General features: G+C 71.2%; 3 protein-coding genes across 3 annotated transcripts in view; 2 read left to right on the forward strand and 1 right to left on the reverse strand.

Annotated features, from left to right (window-relative positions):
- The window catches only part of CHLNCDRAFT_51116 (hypothetical protein), a gene marked incomplete at both ends in the record, with an annotated part of 16,353 nt that extends 7,567 nt beyond the window's left edge, over positions 1 to 8,786 (reverse strand). Inside the window, 18 exons of the mRNA XM_005849852.1 lie at positions 260 to 389; positions 591 to 693; positions 872 to 1,277; positions 1,554 to 2,184; positions 2,375 to 2,540; positions 2,680 to 2,863; positions 3,058 to 3,188; positions 3,406 to 3,509; positions 3,728 to 3,796; positions 4,016 to 4,679; positions 4,888 to 5,092; positions 5,252 to 5,998; positions 6,178 to 6,412; positions 6,575 to 7,135; positions 7,340 to 7,553; positions 7,779 to 7,968; positions 8,214 to 8,559; positions 8,694 to 8,786. Of these exons, the coding sequence (XP_005849914.1) occupies positions 260 to 389; positions 591 to 693; positions 872 to 1,277; positions 1,554 to 2,184; positions 2,375 to 2,540; positions 2,680 to 2,863; positions 3,058 to 3,188; positions 3,406 to 3,509; positions 3,728 to 3,796; positions 4,016 to 4,679; positions 4,888 to 5,092; positions 5,252 to 5,998; positions 6,178 to 6,412; positions 6,575 to 7,135; positions 7,340 to 7,553; positions 7,779 to 7,968; positions 8,214 to 8,559; positions 8,694 to 8,786 (5,179 nt within the window). The remainder of the gene's footprint in view (positions 1 to 259; positions 390 to 590; positions 694 to 871; positions 1,278 to 1,553; positions 2,185 to 2,374; positions 2,541 to 2,679; positions 2,864 to 3,057; positions 3,189 to 3,405; positions 3,510 to 3,727; positions 3,797 to 4,015; positions 4,680 to 4,887; positions 5,093 to 5,251; positions 5,999 to 6,177; positions 6,413 to 6,574; positions 7,136 to 7,339; positions 7,554 to 7,778; positions 7,969 to 8,213; positions 8,560 to 8,693) is intronic.
- A 608-nt stretch (positions 8,787 to 9,394) lies between these two features.
- On the forward strand, positions 9,395 to 11,754 carry CHLNCDRAFT_57319 (hypothetical protein; the record flags this gene model as incomplete). Its single annotated transcript, XM_005849603.1, has 8 exons — positions 9,395 to 9,433; positions 9,566 to 9,809; positions 9,911 to 10,023; positions 10,178 to 10,302; positions 10,412 to 10,469; positions 10,628 to 10,857; positions 11,026 to 11,194; positions 11,381 to 11,754. The coding sequence occupies 8 exons, from the start codon at positions 9,395 to 9,397 to the stop codon at positions 11,684 to 11,686; spliced, it is 1,284 nt and encodes a 427-aa protein (XP_005849665.1). The 3' UTR covers positions 11,687 to 11,754.
- A 266-nt stretch (positions 11,755 to 12,020) lies between these two features.
- The window catches only part of CHLNCDRAFT_59634 (hypothetical protein), a 2,399-nt gene continuing 2,221 nt past the window's right edge, over positions 12,021 to 12,198 (forward strand). The window contains exon 1 of the mRNA XM_005849604.1: positions 12,021 to 12,149. Coding sequence (XP_005849666.1) covers positions 12,057 to 12,149 — 93 coding nt within the window. The 5' untranslated portion in view covers positions 12,021 to 12,056. The remainder of the gene's footprint in view (positions 12,150 to 12,198) is intronic.

The raw sequence follows: 12,198 nt of genomic DNA on the forward strand, positions 1-12,198 counted from the left end.
GCCGCCGCGGCGGCCTCAATGAAGCGTGAGAGGGCCTGGCTGGCGGCGTGGCGAAAGGCCAGGTCATCTGTGGGTGGGGTGGGAGCGGGGGGCGGGGTGGTGTGGGTGAGTATGCGTGGGTGGGTGTGGGTGCGTGGGTGCGCTGGTTGTGGGGTTGGAAGCGTGGCAGTCTGGCAGCGATGTGAGGCGTGTCCAGCGCTTGGCACTCCATTTCGGTTCTTTCCACCAGCCCCTCCCTTGCCCCAGCAGGCCGGCTCACCCGCGTTGCGCAGGTCGTGCAGGCAGGTGTGCAGCAGCGGCGCGGCCTGCCGCTGGCTCAGCGGCTGCCAGGCAGCGGGGGTGAGGGCGGCGTAGGCGGCCATGCGCCGCCCATAGTCCAGCTCATCAATCTGCAGGTACGCCAGTACCATGCCAGATAGCGACGCCAGGTCAGCAGCAAGGCTACGCCCCCCAGCAGCCAAGTGGCGGCGGCCTCCCCGCCCATCCCACAACAACGAAACGAAGCCCGCCCGCACACAGCACAACCATGCACGGACGCACAACACACACTAGCTAACACACTGGCCAACAGCGCCCCACAGCCGCCCCACCTCGCTGGCAGACACAGCGTTGAGGTCAGCAAGCAGCCGCGCCGCCTCCGCCAGATCAGCCAGCATGCCCGCCACCGCGGTGAAGGCGGCACACAGCGCCAGCCTGCGCGGCGCGCCACCCAGGCACATGGGAACGGCAGGCGGGCGTCAGCAGGGCGCGGGCGGCCGGCGGGGCGGCCGGTGCGGTGCAGACGCAGGGAGAGACCTGTAGAGCAAAGCGGCGGCTGGCTGGAAGCTGGCTGGCAGCTGCCTGGGTGGCAGCTGCGCGTCTCCGCCCTCACCTGGCATCGCGAGCCTGCAGGTTGCCTGCCAGCGGCGCCAGCGCCGCCGCCACCGCCACCAGCTGCTGGCGCGCCGCGAGGCGCTGGTGCAGCTCGGCTGGAGGCAGGCGGGACCACAGCGCGCCCAGCACCGCCAGCGTGCGTGCCACCAGCTGCTCGTCGCCCTTCCCCTGACGCCGCCGCCCGCCCGCGCCCTCCCTCGGTTGCAGCAGCGGCAGCAGAGCGTCTGTCAGCTGCTGCGCCGCCTCCCAGGAGGCTACCCGGCCGCCCACCAGCTCCAGAATGGCCAGGGCGCGGCTGGCGGTGGCAGTGCGCGGCCCCGCAGGCTTGCCGCTGCCGGCCTTGCCCCGCTGCGGGGCCTTGCGCCCGCGCGCCGCCCGGCCGCCGCCGGTGCCCTGCTGCCACACTGCGGCACACGCGACAGGAGGGGAGGGAGGGTGAGGGGTCGTGGCCAGGACACAGAGGGGCCGCCAGGCAAACGCCAGCAGCACATCACGGGAGGCACCCTCAAACGAACAGCCCTGTTCGTACACAGCCAGGCCGGCTCCATGCCACACATCCACCCACTCGGCCACACTCGTTCAGTCCCCACCACACCACAGACACACAAAAGTACTCCCGCGCGTGCGCGCACACTCACACACACACACACACGCGCGCGCGCGCGCGCGCGCCAGCCCACCTGCCACCACGATGCTCTGCAGCCCGGCCAGCAGGGCGGGCATGTGCGGGCCCAGCACCTGCTGCGGCAGCGGGTCCGCCAGATCAAAGAGGCTTTCCAGGGCGCCCAGCATGGCCACCCGCGACGGCTCCGAGCAGCGCGGCGCGCTCAGCGCGCCCACGCAGCACGCCAGCAGGCCGCTGCCCAGCCGCCGCTGCGCGGCCCAGGGCTCGGCGCACGGCGCCACCTCTGCCGCCGGCGCCGGTGCCTCTGGCTGCCCGCCCCCGGCCGCCGCTGGCACGGCGCTGGTCCGGCCGTCTGCCAGGAGCGGCACCAGGTGTGGCGAGGCCGCCAGCGCAGCCGTCAGCTCGATCAGCGGCGGCGCCTTGTCGGCCGCGCTCTCCGCCGCCAGGCGCGGCAGCAGCGGCTGCGCCGCCGCCAGCAGGCGCGGCCAGAGGAAGGCGTAGTCGCAGCTGGCCGGGAAGCGGTCCAGCACCGCGGCCACCAGACGCAGGCTGCGCCCTCGGACCTCCCTGGCCCCCTCCGCCGCCTCCGCGCCGGCCTCGTCCCCGGCGCCAGCCTCCACCAGCAGGGGCTGCACGCCGCCCTCCAGCAGGCACACAGCCAGGGCCAGCAGCTCCGGCAGGAACACCTGTAGGCAGGCGGCGGGCAGCGGGCGGGGCGAACGTGAGTGTATGCTGGCGGCGAGGTTTGAGTACCTGTACCGTGTCTCATTGGGCAGCGTGTGTGCGCGTGTGCACGGTGATGTCATGATTATGTGATCATGCACGTGCGGTACAGGTGGCGGGGGATGCGGTACCAGCCGCCCCAGCAGCACCCACCTGCATGCGGTGCCCCAGGTGCTTCAGCAGGTCCTCGAGCGTGTTGAGGTAGCCGATGCGCCGCCGCAGCGGCTCCCCGTTCAGCGCGGCGGCGTCGACGTGGGCCAGCCACCAGGCGCCCGGCTGGCGCCCCAGGCAGCGGCCCCACCAGGGGCCCTCTATCAGCCTGCATGGGGCAGCGAGCATGTGCGTGTGCTTGGTTTTCAAACATGGGGTGGGGTGGGTGGGGGGTGAGGGTCTAGAGTAAATGCGGCAGCCCTCTGCCTCCTCCTCCGCCTCGCCGGCGCGGCCAGAACCCCGCCCACCTGTGTGCATCCGGGTCGTCCTGCGCCACCAGCTGCTGCAGCAGGGCCTCGCCTGCCTCTCCCGAGGGCCGCACAAAGGCGGCGGAGAGGGGCATCAGGAACAGCTCCAGCAGCGGGCGCAGCTCGCCCGGCTCGGCGGCTGCCAGGAAGTTGAGGATGGCGGCGCGGGCGGAGCCGGGGGCACCTGCGGTACCATGGACGGTACCGTGGCAGCGGAATGCATGAGCAGCAGGTAAGGGACAGCTGGAAAGGGGGGCCGCTCAGCAGGCACGTCGTGCGCCCAACCCCAGCCCAAGCCCAGGGATGGCTCCTTGAGGCGCCCAGCCCACCGCCGTGCCTGGGCTGGGCGCCGGTGCCAGCAGCCACCCACTCCCTCACCCTTGCCGCCCAGCCTGCCGCTGCGCTTGCGCATCTTGGGGAAGAGCAGGCGGATGAGCAGAGGCACCACGCCCGCGCGGTGCTCCGCCAACAGAGCCAGCTTGCCCTCGTCCTCACGCAGCGACGTGGCCCTGCGGCGGCGGCGCGGCGGCGAGAGGCACAGCGGAAGCGTCGGGACCGAGCCGTCGCAACAGTCGAGGCAGAGGCACACACACCAAGCACACGCAGCGAGATATGCACGGTGAGAGCAGCCAGGAGGTGGCTGCATGGCCTGCCGCGCCGCCGCCATGCCGCGGCTGGCAGGGCGGCGGCAGGGCTGCGCCTGCGCCTGCGCCTTGTCCCGCCCACCTGGCAGCCAGCGGGAAGGCGGTCAGCTCCTCCCTCAGCGTCTTGTTGTCGGCCAGGCGCAGCAGGCGGTCGAGGTAGGGCAGCAGGAACTTGAGCTTGAAGACCTGAGGGGCGGTACAGGCAGGCACAGGCAGTACAGACGGCTCAGGAGGCTCAGGAGGTACAGGATGCGAACAATGGTCGCTTGCCCACCGCCCGGCGGCGGTTCCAGGCAGGGCAGCAGGAGCAGACAAGCAGCCGGCGGCAAGAGCGGCGGCTCCAAATGCCAGATGCCAGACGCAGATGCGGCGGCTGGCAGCGGGAGCGGGACCGGCGGCGGTACCTTCAAGCACTTGAGCGCCCCCTGCTGGATGGTTGGGTCCACATCCATCAGCTGCACCGCCACCGCCCTCTGCAAGGCATGGAGGGCAGGGAGAGCAGTCAGGAAGCAAGGCCAAAGCGCGGGCGCAACCGCACAGCACAGCACAGCTCAGCGCAGCTCAGCACAGCTCAGCACAGGGCGAGAGGCATGCGCAGAGGGTGGGGTTTGGGCTGCTCCACACGCAACCGCCCCAGGCAGGCGCAGGTGCGGGCCTGCTGCCGGCCAGCTGCAGGCCAGCTGCCCGCCCACCTGTACCGTCTCCCAGCGGAACATGCCGCGGGCGCCCTTCAGGCCCCCAAGCATCGCCAGCCACTCGCGCAGCGCGGCGCGGTACGGGCGCCCCGACACCAGGCCGCCGCCGCCGCCGCCGCCGCTCCTCTGCCGCTCGTCGCCGCCCTCCCCATCCTCCACCTCCCCCTCCGCCTCCTCCTCCTCCTGCTCGTCTTCCGCGCCTGCGGCAGCCCTGGCTGGGCTGCCTGCGGCGCCGTCGCCGCTGTGGCCCTCTTCGTCGGCTGAGGGGGAGGCGGCGGTGAAGGCGAGGAAGAGAGGCACCCAGTCGCGGGCCCTGCTTTCCACCACGTTATTGTTGGCAGCTGCCAGGGCCTTGAGCAGGTGCGCCAGCCGCACCGCGGCGTCGGTGCTGCCGCCCACCGCAGCCGCCTCCCCGCCGGCCGCCGCCGCCGCAAAGCGCGGCCCCAGCGCCCGCGGCGCCTGCTGGGAGGCGCCGGCACCGCCGCCGGCGGCGGCCAGCGCTGCCGCGGCCGCCTCTGCGGGCCGAGCCTGGCAGTCCCCAGCCAGGAAGGCCTCCTGCGCCGCCGCCAGCTGGCGGAGGATGAGGGGCCAGGCGACCTTGGGGTAGGCGTCTAGGGCGGTGGCCAGGGCATCGTGCGCCGGGTTCCACAGCCCAGCAAACCTGCAGCGGCAGGCGCGGGGCAGGCAGCGGGCAGCGGTGACCACCCTCTCCCGCTCGCCGCGCCCTGCCGCGCCGGTCCCTGCCGACCCGGCCCGCCCGCCAGACCCCAGCTTTGCGCAGAACAGATGCGCACTAGATTTGAAAAAAAAGAGGCCGCCCTGCCACCCTCTCGGCCTCTCAGCCACCCGCTGCCCTCCTGCCAGCCCACCTGATGTGCAGCACACCCAGCAGGGCGTGTACCACGGGCGGTACCATCCAGTCGGGCAGCCGCCGGTACTCCAGGTAGTTGCGCATGCGGCCCAGCGACACGATGGCGGGCCTGCCGCCGTCCGACCCCCGCTGCCGGCTCTCGAGCGCCAGCAGCTGCTGCAGCGCGTCGCAGGCGGGCTGGGGCACACCCCTGGCGGCATCCTCTGCGGGAACGGTAAGGTAGGGGCGAGGAGGTGGATAGAGAGGTGCGGCGGACAGAGAGATGGAAGTCTGGGGGTGGGGCGTCGAGCGGCGGCGGCTTCGGCGGCATCGGCGGCGGCGGCGATGCCGGCTGGCGCAGGGAGCAAAGGCGCGTGCCTCACCTGATCCGGCTGGCGCCAGCATGGCGGGCATGGGGAAGCAGCACAGCGCGCGCAGCGTCTCCCGCCGCAGCGGCTGGCTGGCGGCCGACAGGTTGGGCGCCAGCAGCGGCGCCAGCTGCTGCAGCTGCTGCTCTCCCAGCTGCGCGCCAGCTGCCGACGCTGCCTGCAGCACCCCCGCGGCTGCCGACACCGCATGGAAGCTCCGCGGGTGGCGGGCCAGCAGGGCCAGTGCACGCGGCAGCAGCTGCTGCACCACCTGGCCGCCGCCCTCGGCGCCGCCGCCGCCCAGGAGCTCCGCATGGGCTGCCAGCGCCCGGCAGTGCAGCATGAGCGTGGTGGCGCCGTCGCCGCCGACGCCACCAGCCTCCTGCGCCCTCTCCTGCTCCTCCTCCTCCTCCTCAGCAGCAGCAGCAGCACCACCACCACCAGCGGCAGCGGCAGCGGGCTCGGTGGCGGCCGCCAGCGCGGCGCAGCACACCGCCGCCTGCGTGGCGTTCTCCGAAGCGTGGGGCAGGCAGGCCAGCGCGGCCCAGGCCTCCGCCGCGGCCGCCTCCCCGCCGCCGCCGCCGCCGCGGCCGCCTACAGCGGCCTCCATGCGTGCGGTGCTGCGAACCAGCGCCGCCAGCTGCGGGCCCACCCCTGCTGCGGTGAGGATGACTGGCACCCCAGCGCTGCCCGCAGCGGCGCCGGGGCGCAGCGTGCAGCACACATCCATAAGTAGCGGCCAGCACAGCTCGCGGTGCTGCCCTGCAGCAGGGGAGGCAACGCAACACAACCACAGGCCGGCAGGTGCACGGTTTGGTTGCTGGAGCTCCAGTGCTGAAGGCAAGCACCGGCAGCTTCCCTCCCTGCATCACTTAAGCTGCCCTCCGCGGCAGCGGCCGCCGCCGCGCCGCCATGGGCATAGCCCGCCGCTCCTCGCTCACCCGCCAGCAGGCAGCGTCCCAGCGTCCCCAGCATCTGCTGCCCGAAGATGCGTGCCAGGTCGTAGCCGCCGGGCGGGGTGATGACGGCGCGGATGAAGGCCAGCAGCTGGGCTGGCGGCGCGCGGGCAAACACGGGCGCCCACTGCGGCGCGGCTTTGCCGATAGCGGCGGGGCCCTCGCTGGCGCCTGCCGTCTTGGCGTGGGCTAGTGTCAGCGCCAGCAGGAAGCGCAGCACCTGCGGAGCATCAAACAGGCAAGGCACAGTGAAGAACAGCAACAAGCAGGGTGTGGCAGGCAGCACGGCGGCGTGACACGACAGCAGCACACTAGCTAGCCAGCATGTAGCAGGGTGGGGACTCAGGCCTGCATGCAGCAGCACGCACGGCGCGGCATGCACCTGGGCAGACAGCGGCGGCTCCAGAAAGTCGGCACACACTGCGCTGGCGCCGTACGGCAGCGCCTCCGCCTGCGCCTCGCCCTCCGCCTCCCCGGCCGCCGGGCTGCCCGCCTCGCCGCCGCCGCCGCCGCCCACAAACTCGGGCCGCGCCAGGCGGGCGGCCAGCCTGAACAGGGGGGTGTAGCTCTCCACGCGGCAGCCCCGGCCGTGCTCGACGAGCTGGCTGAGCAGGGCCACACCCCGTGCCGCGCTGTTGGCAGCCGCCGCCAGCCCCTCTGCGCCTGCCGCACCGGCCGAGGGGCCGGCCGCCGTGCCGACCGCCGCGCTGCCCTTGCGGCCTCTCTTGGCGCCGACGCCGTTGGCGGCGGCAGGTGCCTGCTGCGCCTGCTGTGCCGCCTCCAGCCGGTCCAGCCTGCCCTCCACCTCCCCCAGCACCAGCTGCCACAGCTCGCCGCACTTCCCCCGCCGCGTGTGCTCCGCCAGCTGCTGCAGGCACACGGAGGCCGCCGCCGCCAGCCGCGCCTGGATCTGCTCCGCCGTCAGCTTGCCGCCCTGCGCGCTCTGCAGCAGCAGGAGGCAGCGACGGCGGCAGCGAGGTGAGCTAGCGGCGGAGGCGCACCCTGGCAGAGGCCCGAAGCGCCAGCTATGGGCCGCTTGCTGCGGCACAGACTGGGGCCTGCGCTGCACGCTCGCGTGCTCGTCGGCAGCATCCGCCCACCCACCCAGCAGCCCGCCCACCCAGCCACCCGCCAGCCGCCTGCCCACCTTTGCCGACTTGAAGTCCTGGGGCCTCAGGATGTCCTCCCGCAGCATCTGCCCCAGCACCGCCGACGCGCGGCTGTGCAGGCCGTGAGACACGCCCAGGGCCGCCTCTGCCAGCAGGGCGCCCGCGGCGTGCAGGCGCTCGTCCGAAGGCCTGGCCGCCGCCTCCGCCAGCACCGCCTTGACGCCGACGCGGATGGCGGGGGCGGAGGCGTGCCTGAGACGGGGGGCAGGCGGTGCACGCCATAAGCAGCGCATGAGCAGCGCATGAGCAGGCACGCCAGCACCAGCAGGGGCCAGCGCAGGACGACATGGCTGGCCGGCCGCCTGCTGCTGTTTCTTCCGGCTGCCTCGACGGCGGCCACCCGGCGCATGCCCGCCAGCACCAGCCCATCCGCCAGCCAGCTGGCACTGCGCCGCCAGCCGGGCCAGGGCCCCACACCTGAACAGGAAGCCCAGCGCCTCTGCCGCCAGTGCTCGCACGTGCTCGGCGCGGTGGTGGCGCAGGCGCTGCGTGCCGCGCAGCGCGCCCAGCAGCTGCTGCTCCCCTGCCAGCAGCTTGGCCAGATGCTTGCAGATGAGGGACAGGCAGGCAAACAGGTGCTGCAGCTGCTCCGGCTCCCGATCCAGCCCTGCACCCGGCAGCGCACGCAAGGCGAGGCACATCAGGGCAAGCAGCGGCTCAAGACGGCACGCAGCGGGACAGGCAGGGAGAAGCTCATCCCCAGGCAAGCTGGCGGCACGATGTCACCCTCGGCACCCTCCCTCCGCCCTCCTCACTCGCTCAAGCTGCCGTCCCTCCCAACCACCGGCCCCAGCCGGCCGCCCTGTTATGCTGCCATGCCGCCGCACTGCCCACGCCTGCCGACCAGCCCACCTTCGTCCACCAGGTCTGCCAGCGCATCCAGCACGCGCGGCAGCGCGGGCAGGAAGTCCTGCTGCAGGTCTCTGGCCAGCGTGCCGGTCAGCTCCAGCAGCGGCTCCAGGCTGAGCGCCGCCTCCATGCGCAGCCCGCCCAGCAGCACCCCCAGCAGCTCGTCGCGGTGGTGCACCAGCTGCGGCAGGCTCTGGCTGAGCGGCGTCAGCGCCGCCGCCGCCGCCAGCCAGTGCTCGGCCGAGCACAGCTCGCGCCACTTGTTGAGAGCCTCCTGGAAGAAGCTGGTGTTGCCCGGCAGCGGCTCGGCGCGCTTGGGTCCCAGGCTGCGGTACACATCCACATCCACCTGCACGCAGAGGAGCAGGCGGGAGGTGGGCGAGCAGGGGAGAGGGCTGGCGGCAGGCGGCGTGGCGGCGGCGGCGCCGGAGGCGGCGGCGGCTGCAGCCAGGTGCGCGCATGCATATGCATCGGCAAACGCACCTCGGCCACTCGCTGCTCGAAAGTCTTGAAGCGGAAACGCTTCTGCCGCTTGGCCTTGGGTGCAGCCTCATCGCGGTCGCTGTCGCTGTCCATATTTGCGCCTCAATCTCCGACTCTAGTGGGCCCACGCTGTCATATGGGAGGGCTCCGGCCGCTTCTGGTTCACATACACATGCAAGTCCTCTGGTGAGCAGCGGCTGGTGAGTAGCGGCAACAGCTCGCAAGGTAAGAATCCAGCAGTGAATGATTTTGGGCCCGTGCTCAGTGCAGCTCTGCAGACTGCCGAGCTGGCGCGGGTGCGGCGGCCACGTGGCGTGGCCACAGACCGCTGACAGAGAGTGCTGACAGCCAGGGCGCCTCAATACAAATGTGCAAGCCAGTAAAGCCATCTCTTGGGTTCCTGCACATGACCCTCCCTGGGCGCGGTGCCAGCGGCAGATGCGCCCGCCTGGAGGAGGCGCTGTCCCGCCGCCTGGTGGCGCTGCCGCATGCAGCATTTCAGCATGTGCATCGAAGCACCCAACGCGCAACGCATTGTTCCACCGTGATCCACACCTGGAGCGCTTTTGGAGCGCTTCGGAGCTGTGGTTTTAGAGCTGCCTGTATTGCCCTCGGCGAGCAGGGTTGCTCGCAAGTGCTGTTGACATATTAGAGACCTGTATCAGCAACGCGCGGGTTTCGGGGCGGGAAACAGTGGCATCATGCTGGTGTCATGTCTCGTGCTGCTGCTGCTCACCCAGGTATCCCTTGCAAAGGTAGCCTAGGCAGTTTGTGTCGGAAGCCGACTGGTGGCCCCCGTCGCGGTCCGCCTCCAAAGTAAGCGGGCACGGCCGCGGCCGCCGGTGCTCGCCCCCCCCCCCCCCCACCTGCAGGCCGCGGCGGCGCCCCCTCCCCAGCAGCTGCCGCGCTGCCTGGACGAGGAGCAGCTGGCAGCGGTCGTGGAGGGCGCCCTCGGCCAGCTGCAGGCTGTTGCGGACCAGCGCCAGTCGCCCACCACCTTTTCAGAGTGGCCCCGGGAAAGGGCCGCGGCATCCCTCCCCGACTCGTTGTTCCCAAACGGCACAGACCCAGAGTCGGGGCAGTGGATCGGCACCAAGCCCAGCAGGTGGACCTCAGGTGCGCTGATGCTTTGGCCCCGATGAGCCGCTTCCTCTCCCCATTTGCTGGCTGGCCAAACTCCCTGGCCCGATCCCCATCCTTCCCCACCATTTATGCAGGCTACCTGGCTGGCTGCTACTGGCTGGCGTATGGAATGACTGGGGACCAGCGCTGGGCAGACCTGGCGGCTGCCGAGCTGCCCGGCTTGGAGCCGGTGGCCGCCGAGACAGACGTAAGACCGACCGCAGCAACTCTGCCATGAGTGGGCTGGCGGCAGATGCCAGCACAGCGTGGGAACCGGCCCACCCCCTCCAACACCTGCTGCCTGCCCGTCTGAAACTATCCTGCGTTCCCCACATTGTGTGTATGTGTGTGTGTGTGCGCAGAATCACAAGGTCAGCGACATTTTCGACAGCAGCTACGGCGAGGCGCTGAGGGCAGGGGTGCCGGGGGCTCCAGTGGAGGAGTACCAGCGCGTGATGCAGACGGCGGCAGCCTCTCTGTCAGCCAGGTGAGCACTTTGTTCCAGCCTGCAGCCTTGCCCTGCCTTGGTCCACGGCTGGTCCTGGCCTTGGGGTCCCGGCAGGCATTCACTTGCTGCTGCCTGCGTTCCTGCGCAGGTACAACGACAAGGTGGGGGCAGTACAGTCGTGGTACGACATCGGCGACGAGTTTGTGGTGAGAGGTGCTGCGCCTTGCTGCCGCTGCCCCGCCTTGCTGCCTTTGTGCAGCAGCCCCAGCTCCGCGAGTGCCGCTTCAGGGTGGCCGCCCAACCTACGACAACACCCACCTGCCCACCCAGCCTCACCTCCCCCTTGCCCCTTGGCCCTGCGCAGGTCATCATGGACAGCATGGCCGCCCTGAAGATCATGTTCGAGGCCGCGGCAATGCCGGGCGGCGAGCAGCGGTGGGCGGACGAGGCGTTGTCGCACTCGCGGCGCGTCGCCCGCGAGCTGTTCCGCCCCGGCGGCGGCAGCTACCACGGCGCGCGCTTCGACGCCGACTCGGGAGAGGTGGAGTGGCGGGGCACCTTCCAGGGCTACGCCGACAACAGCACCTGGTCACGGTGCGTGCCACGGTGCCTCCACCAGTGGTGGAGGCACGGCTCCCGCACAGCCACCAGCTCTGCTCTGTACCCCGCTTGCACATTCGCCTCGCCGGGAGCGTGTGGGAGGCTGAGTCTGTGCTGGTGGGGTGCTGACGCCAGGGTTCAGACGCTCCCGGGCGTGTGCAGGGGCCAGGCCTGGGCTGTGGTGGGATTCACACACGCGGCCAACATCACCGGGGAGCCCGACATGCTGGCAGCCGCCCGCCGCGCCGCCGACTACTTCATGCGGCGGCTGGCAGAGGCGGAAGACGGCGTGCCGCTCTGGGACTTTGATGTGCCGCCCTCGGCCGAGCAGGTGAGGCGTTGGCGGCGGAGGAGGAGGAGGCCAGGCCCGACTGGAGCGCCACGCTGGGCAGCTTGGCCGTGCCCTCTGCCCTCCCTCGGCCCCCAGCATGCCAGCCCAGCCGCCGAGTTGCCTTACCCCGCATTTACGCCACCTCCCCGACCCCTCAACCTCCTCACGTGCTCCAACCCTGTGCAGCCCTGGAAGGACAGCTCTGCCGCGGCCATCGCCGCCAGCGGGCTGCTGCGCCTGGGCGAGCTGAGCGGGGAGGAGCGGTACAGCGGCGCGGGGGCGGCCCTGCTGGCCTCCCTGGCGGGCGGATACCTTGGCTGGGAGGCGGGCCAGGGGCGGCAGCCGCTGGCCGCACTGCTGCGCAACGGCACCTTCAACGTGGCCAAGGGCTCACATTCCACGGGGCTCATCTGGGGGGACTATTACATCTTGGACGCGCTGGCCTGGGCCACGGCGCACAACCTGACCAGCAGCTGCGCCCCGCCAAGTTAACGCCGTGCCTGTCCCCACCTGTGGTTTTGAAACCCTGTGGTGTTGAAACACCTCAATCAAGACTGTCTGCCTTGGCAGCTAGTTGCTTGGGAGCCAAGCCACATGGCACGGCGGCATGGTGGCGGCGGCGGCGGCGGGCACTGGTTCAGAGCGCTCCAGCTGCTTGCGCAAGATTGACGCATCCAGCCGTAGGCAAAGAATTTGACACTCAAGTTTGTGCGGAATGTCATATGAAAATCGGTCGCCGAGCCGGTGGCCAAAAAGAAACAGACCTGGCCCATGCAAATGCGCCAGTCTGCTGTCCCGCTGGCACATTCCATCGCTCAGGTATATCGTTCAGGTCATCGTGAAGGGCCATACAACGCGAAACATGCTGAAGGCAGTAGCTCCCTGCACCAGTGCCGCGGCGGCCAGGCCCGCCTCCCGTGGCGCGCCACGCGCTCGGGGTCACACCGTGGTGCAGGTGCGTGTCATACGGTTCGCCGCGCCTGGCTGCTGTCTTGGCGGCTCAG

This window comes from Chlorella variabilis, assembly GCF_000147415.1.
Source record: "Chlorella variabilis unplaced genomic scaffold CHLNCscaffold_5, whole genome shotgun sequence".
NCBI classification, from domain to species: Eukaryota; Viridiplantae; Chlorophyta; class Trebouxiophyceae; order Chlorellales; family Chlorellaceae; genus Chlorella; species Chlorella variabilis.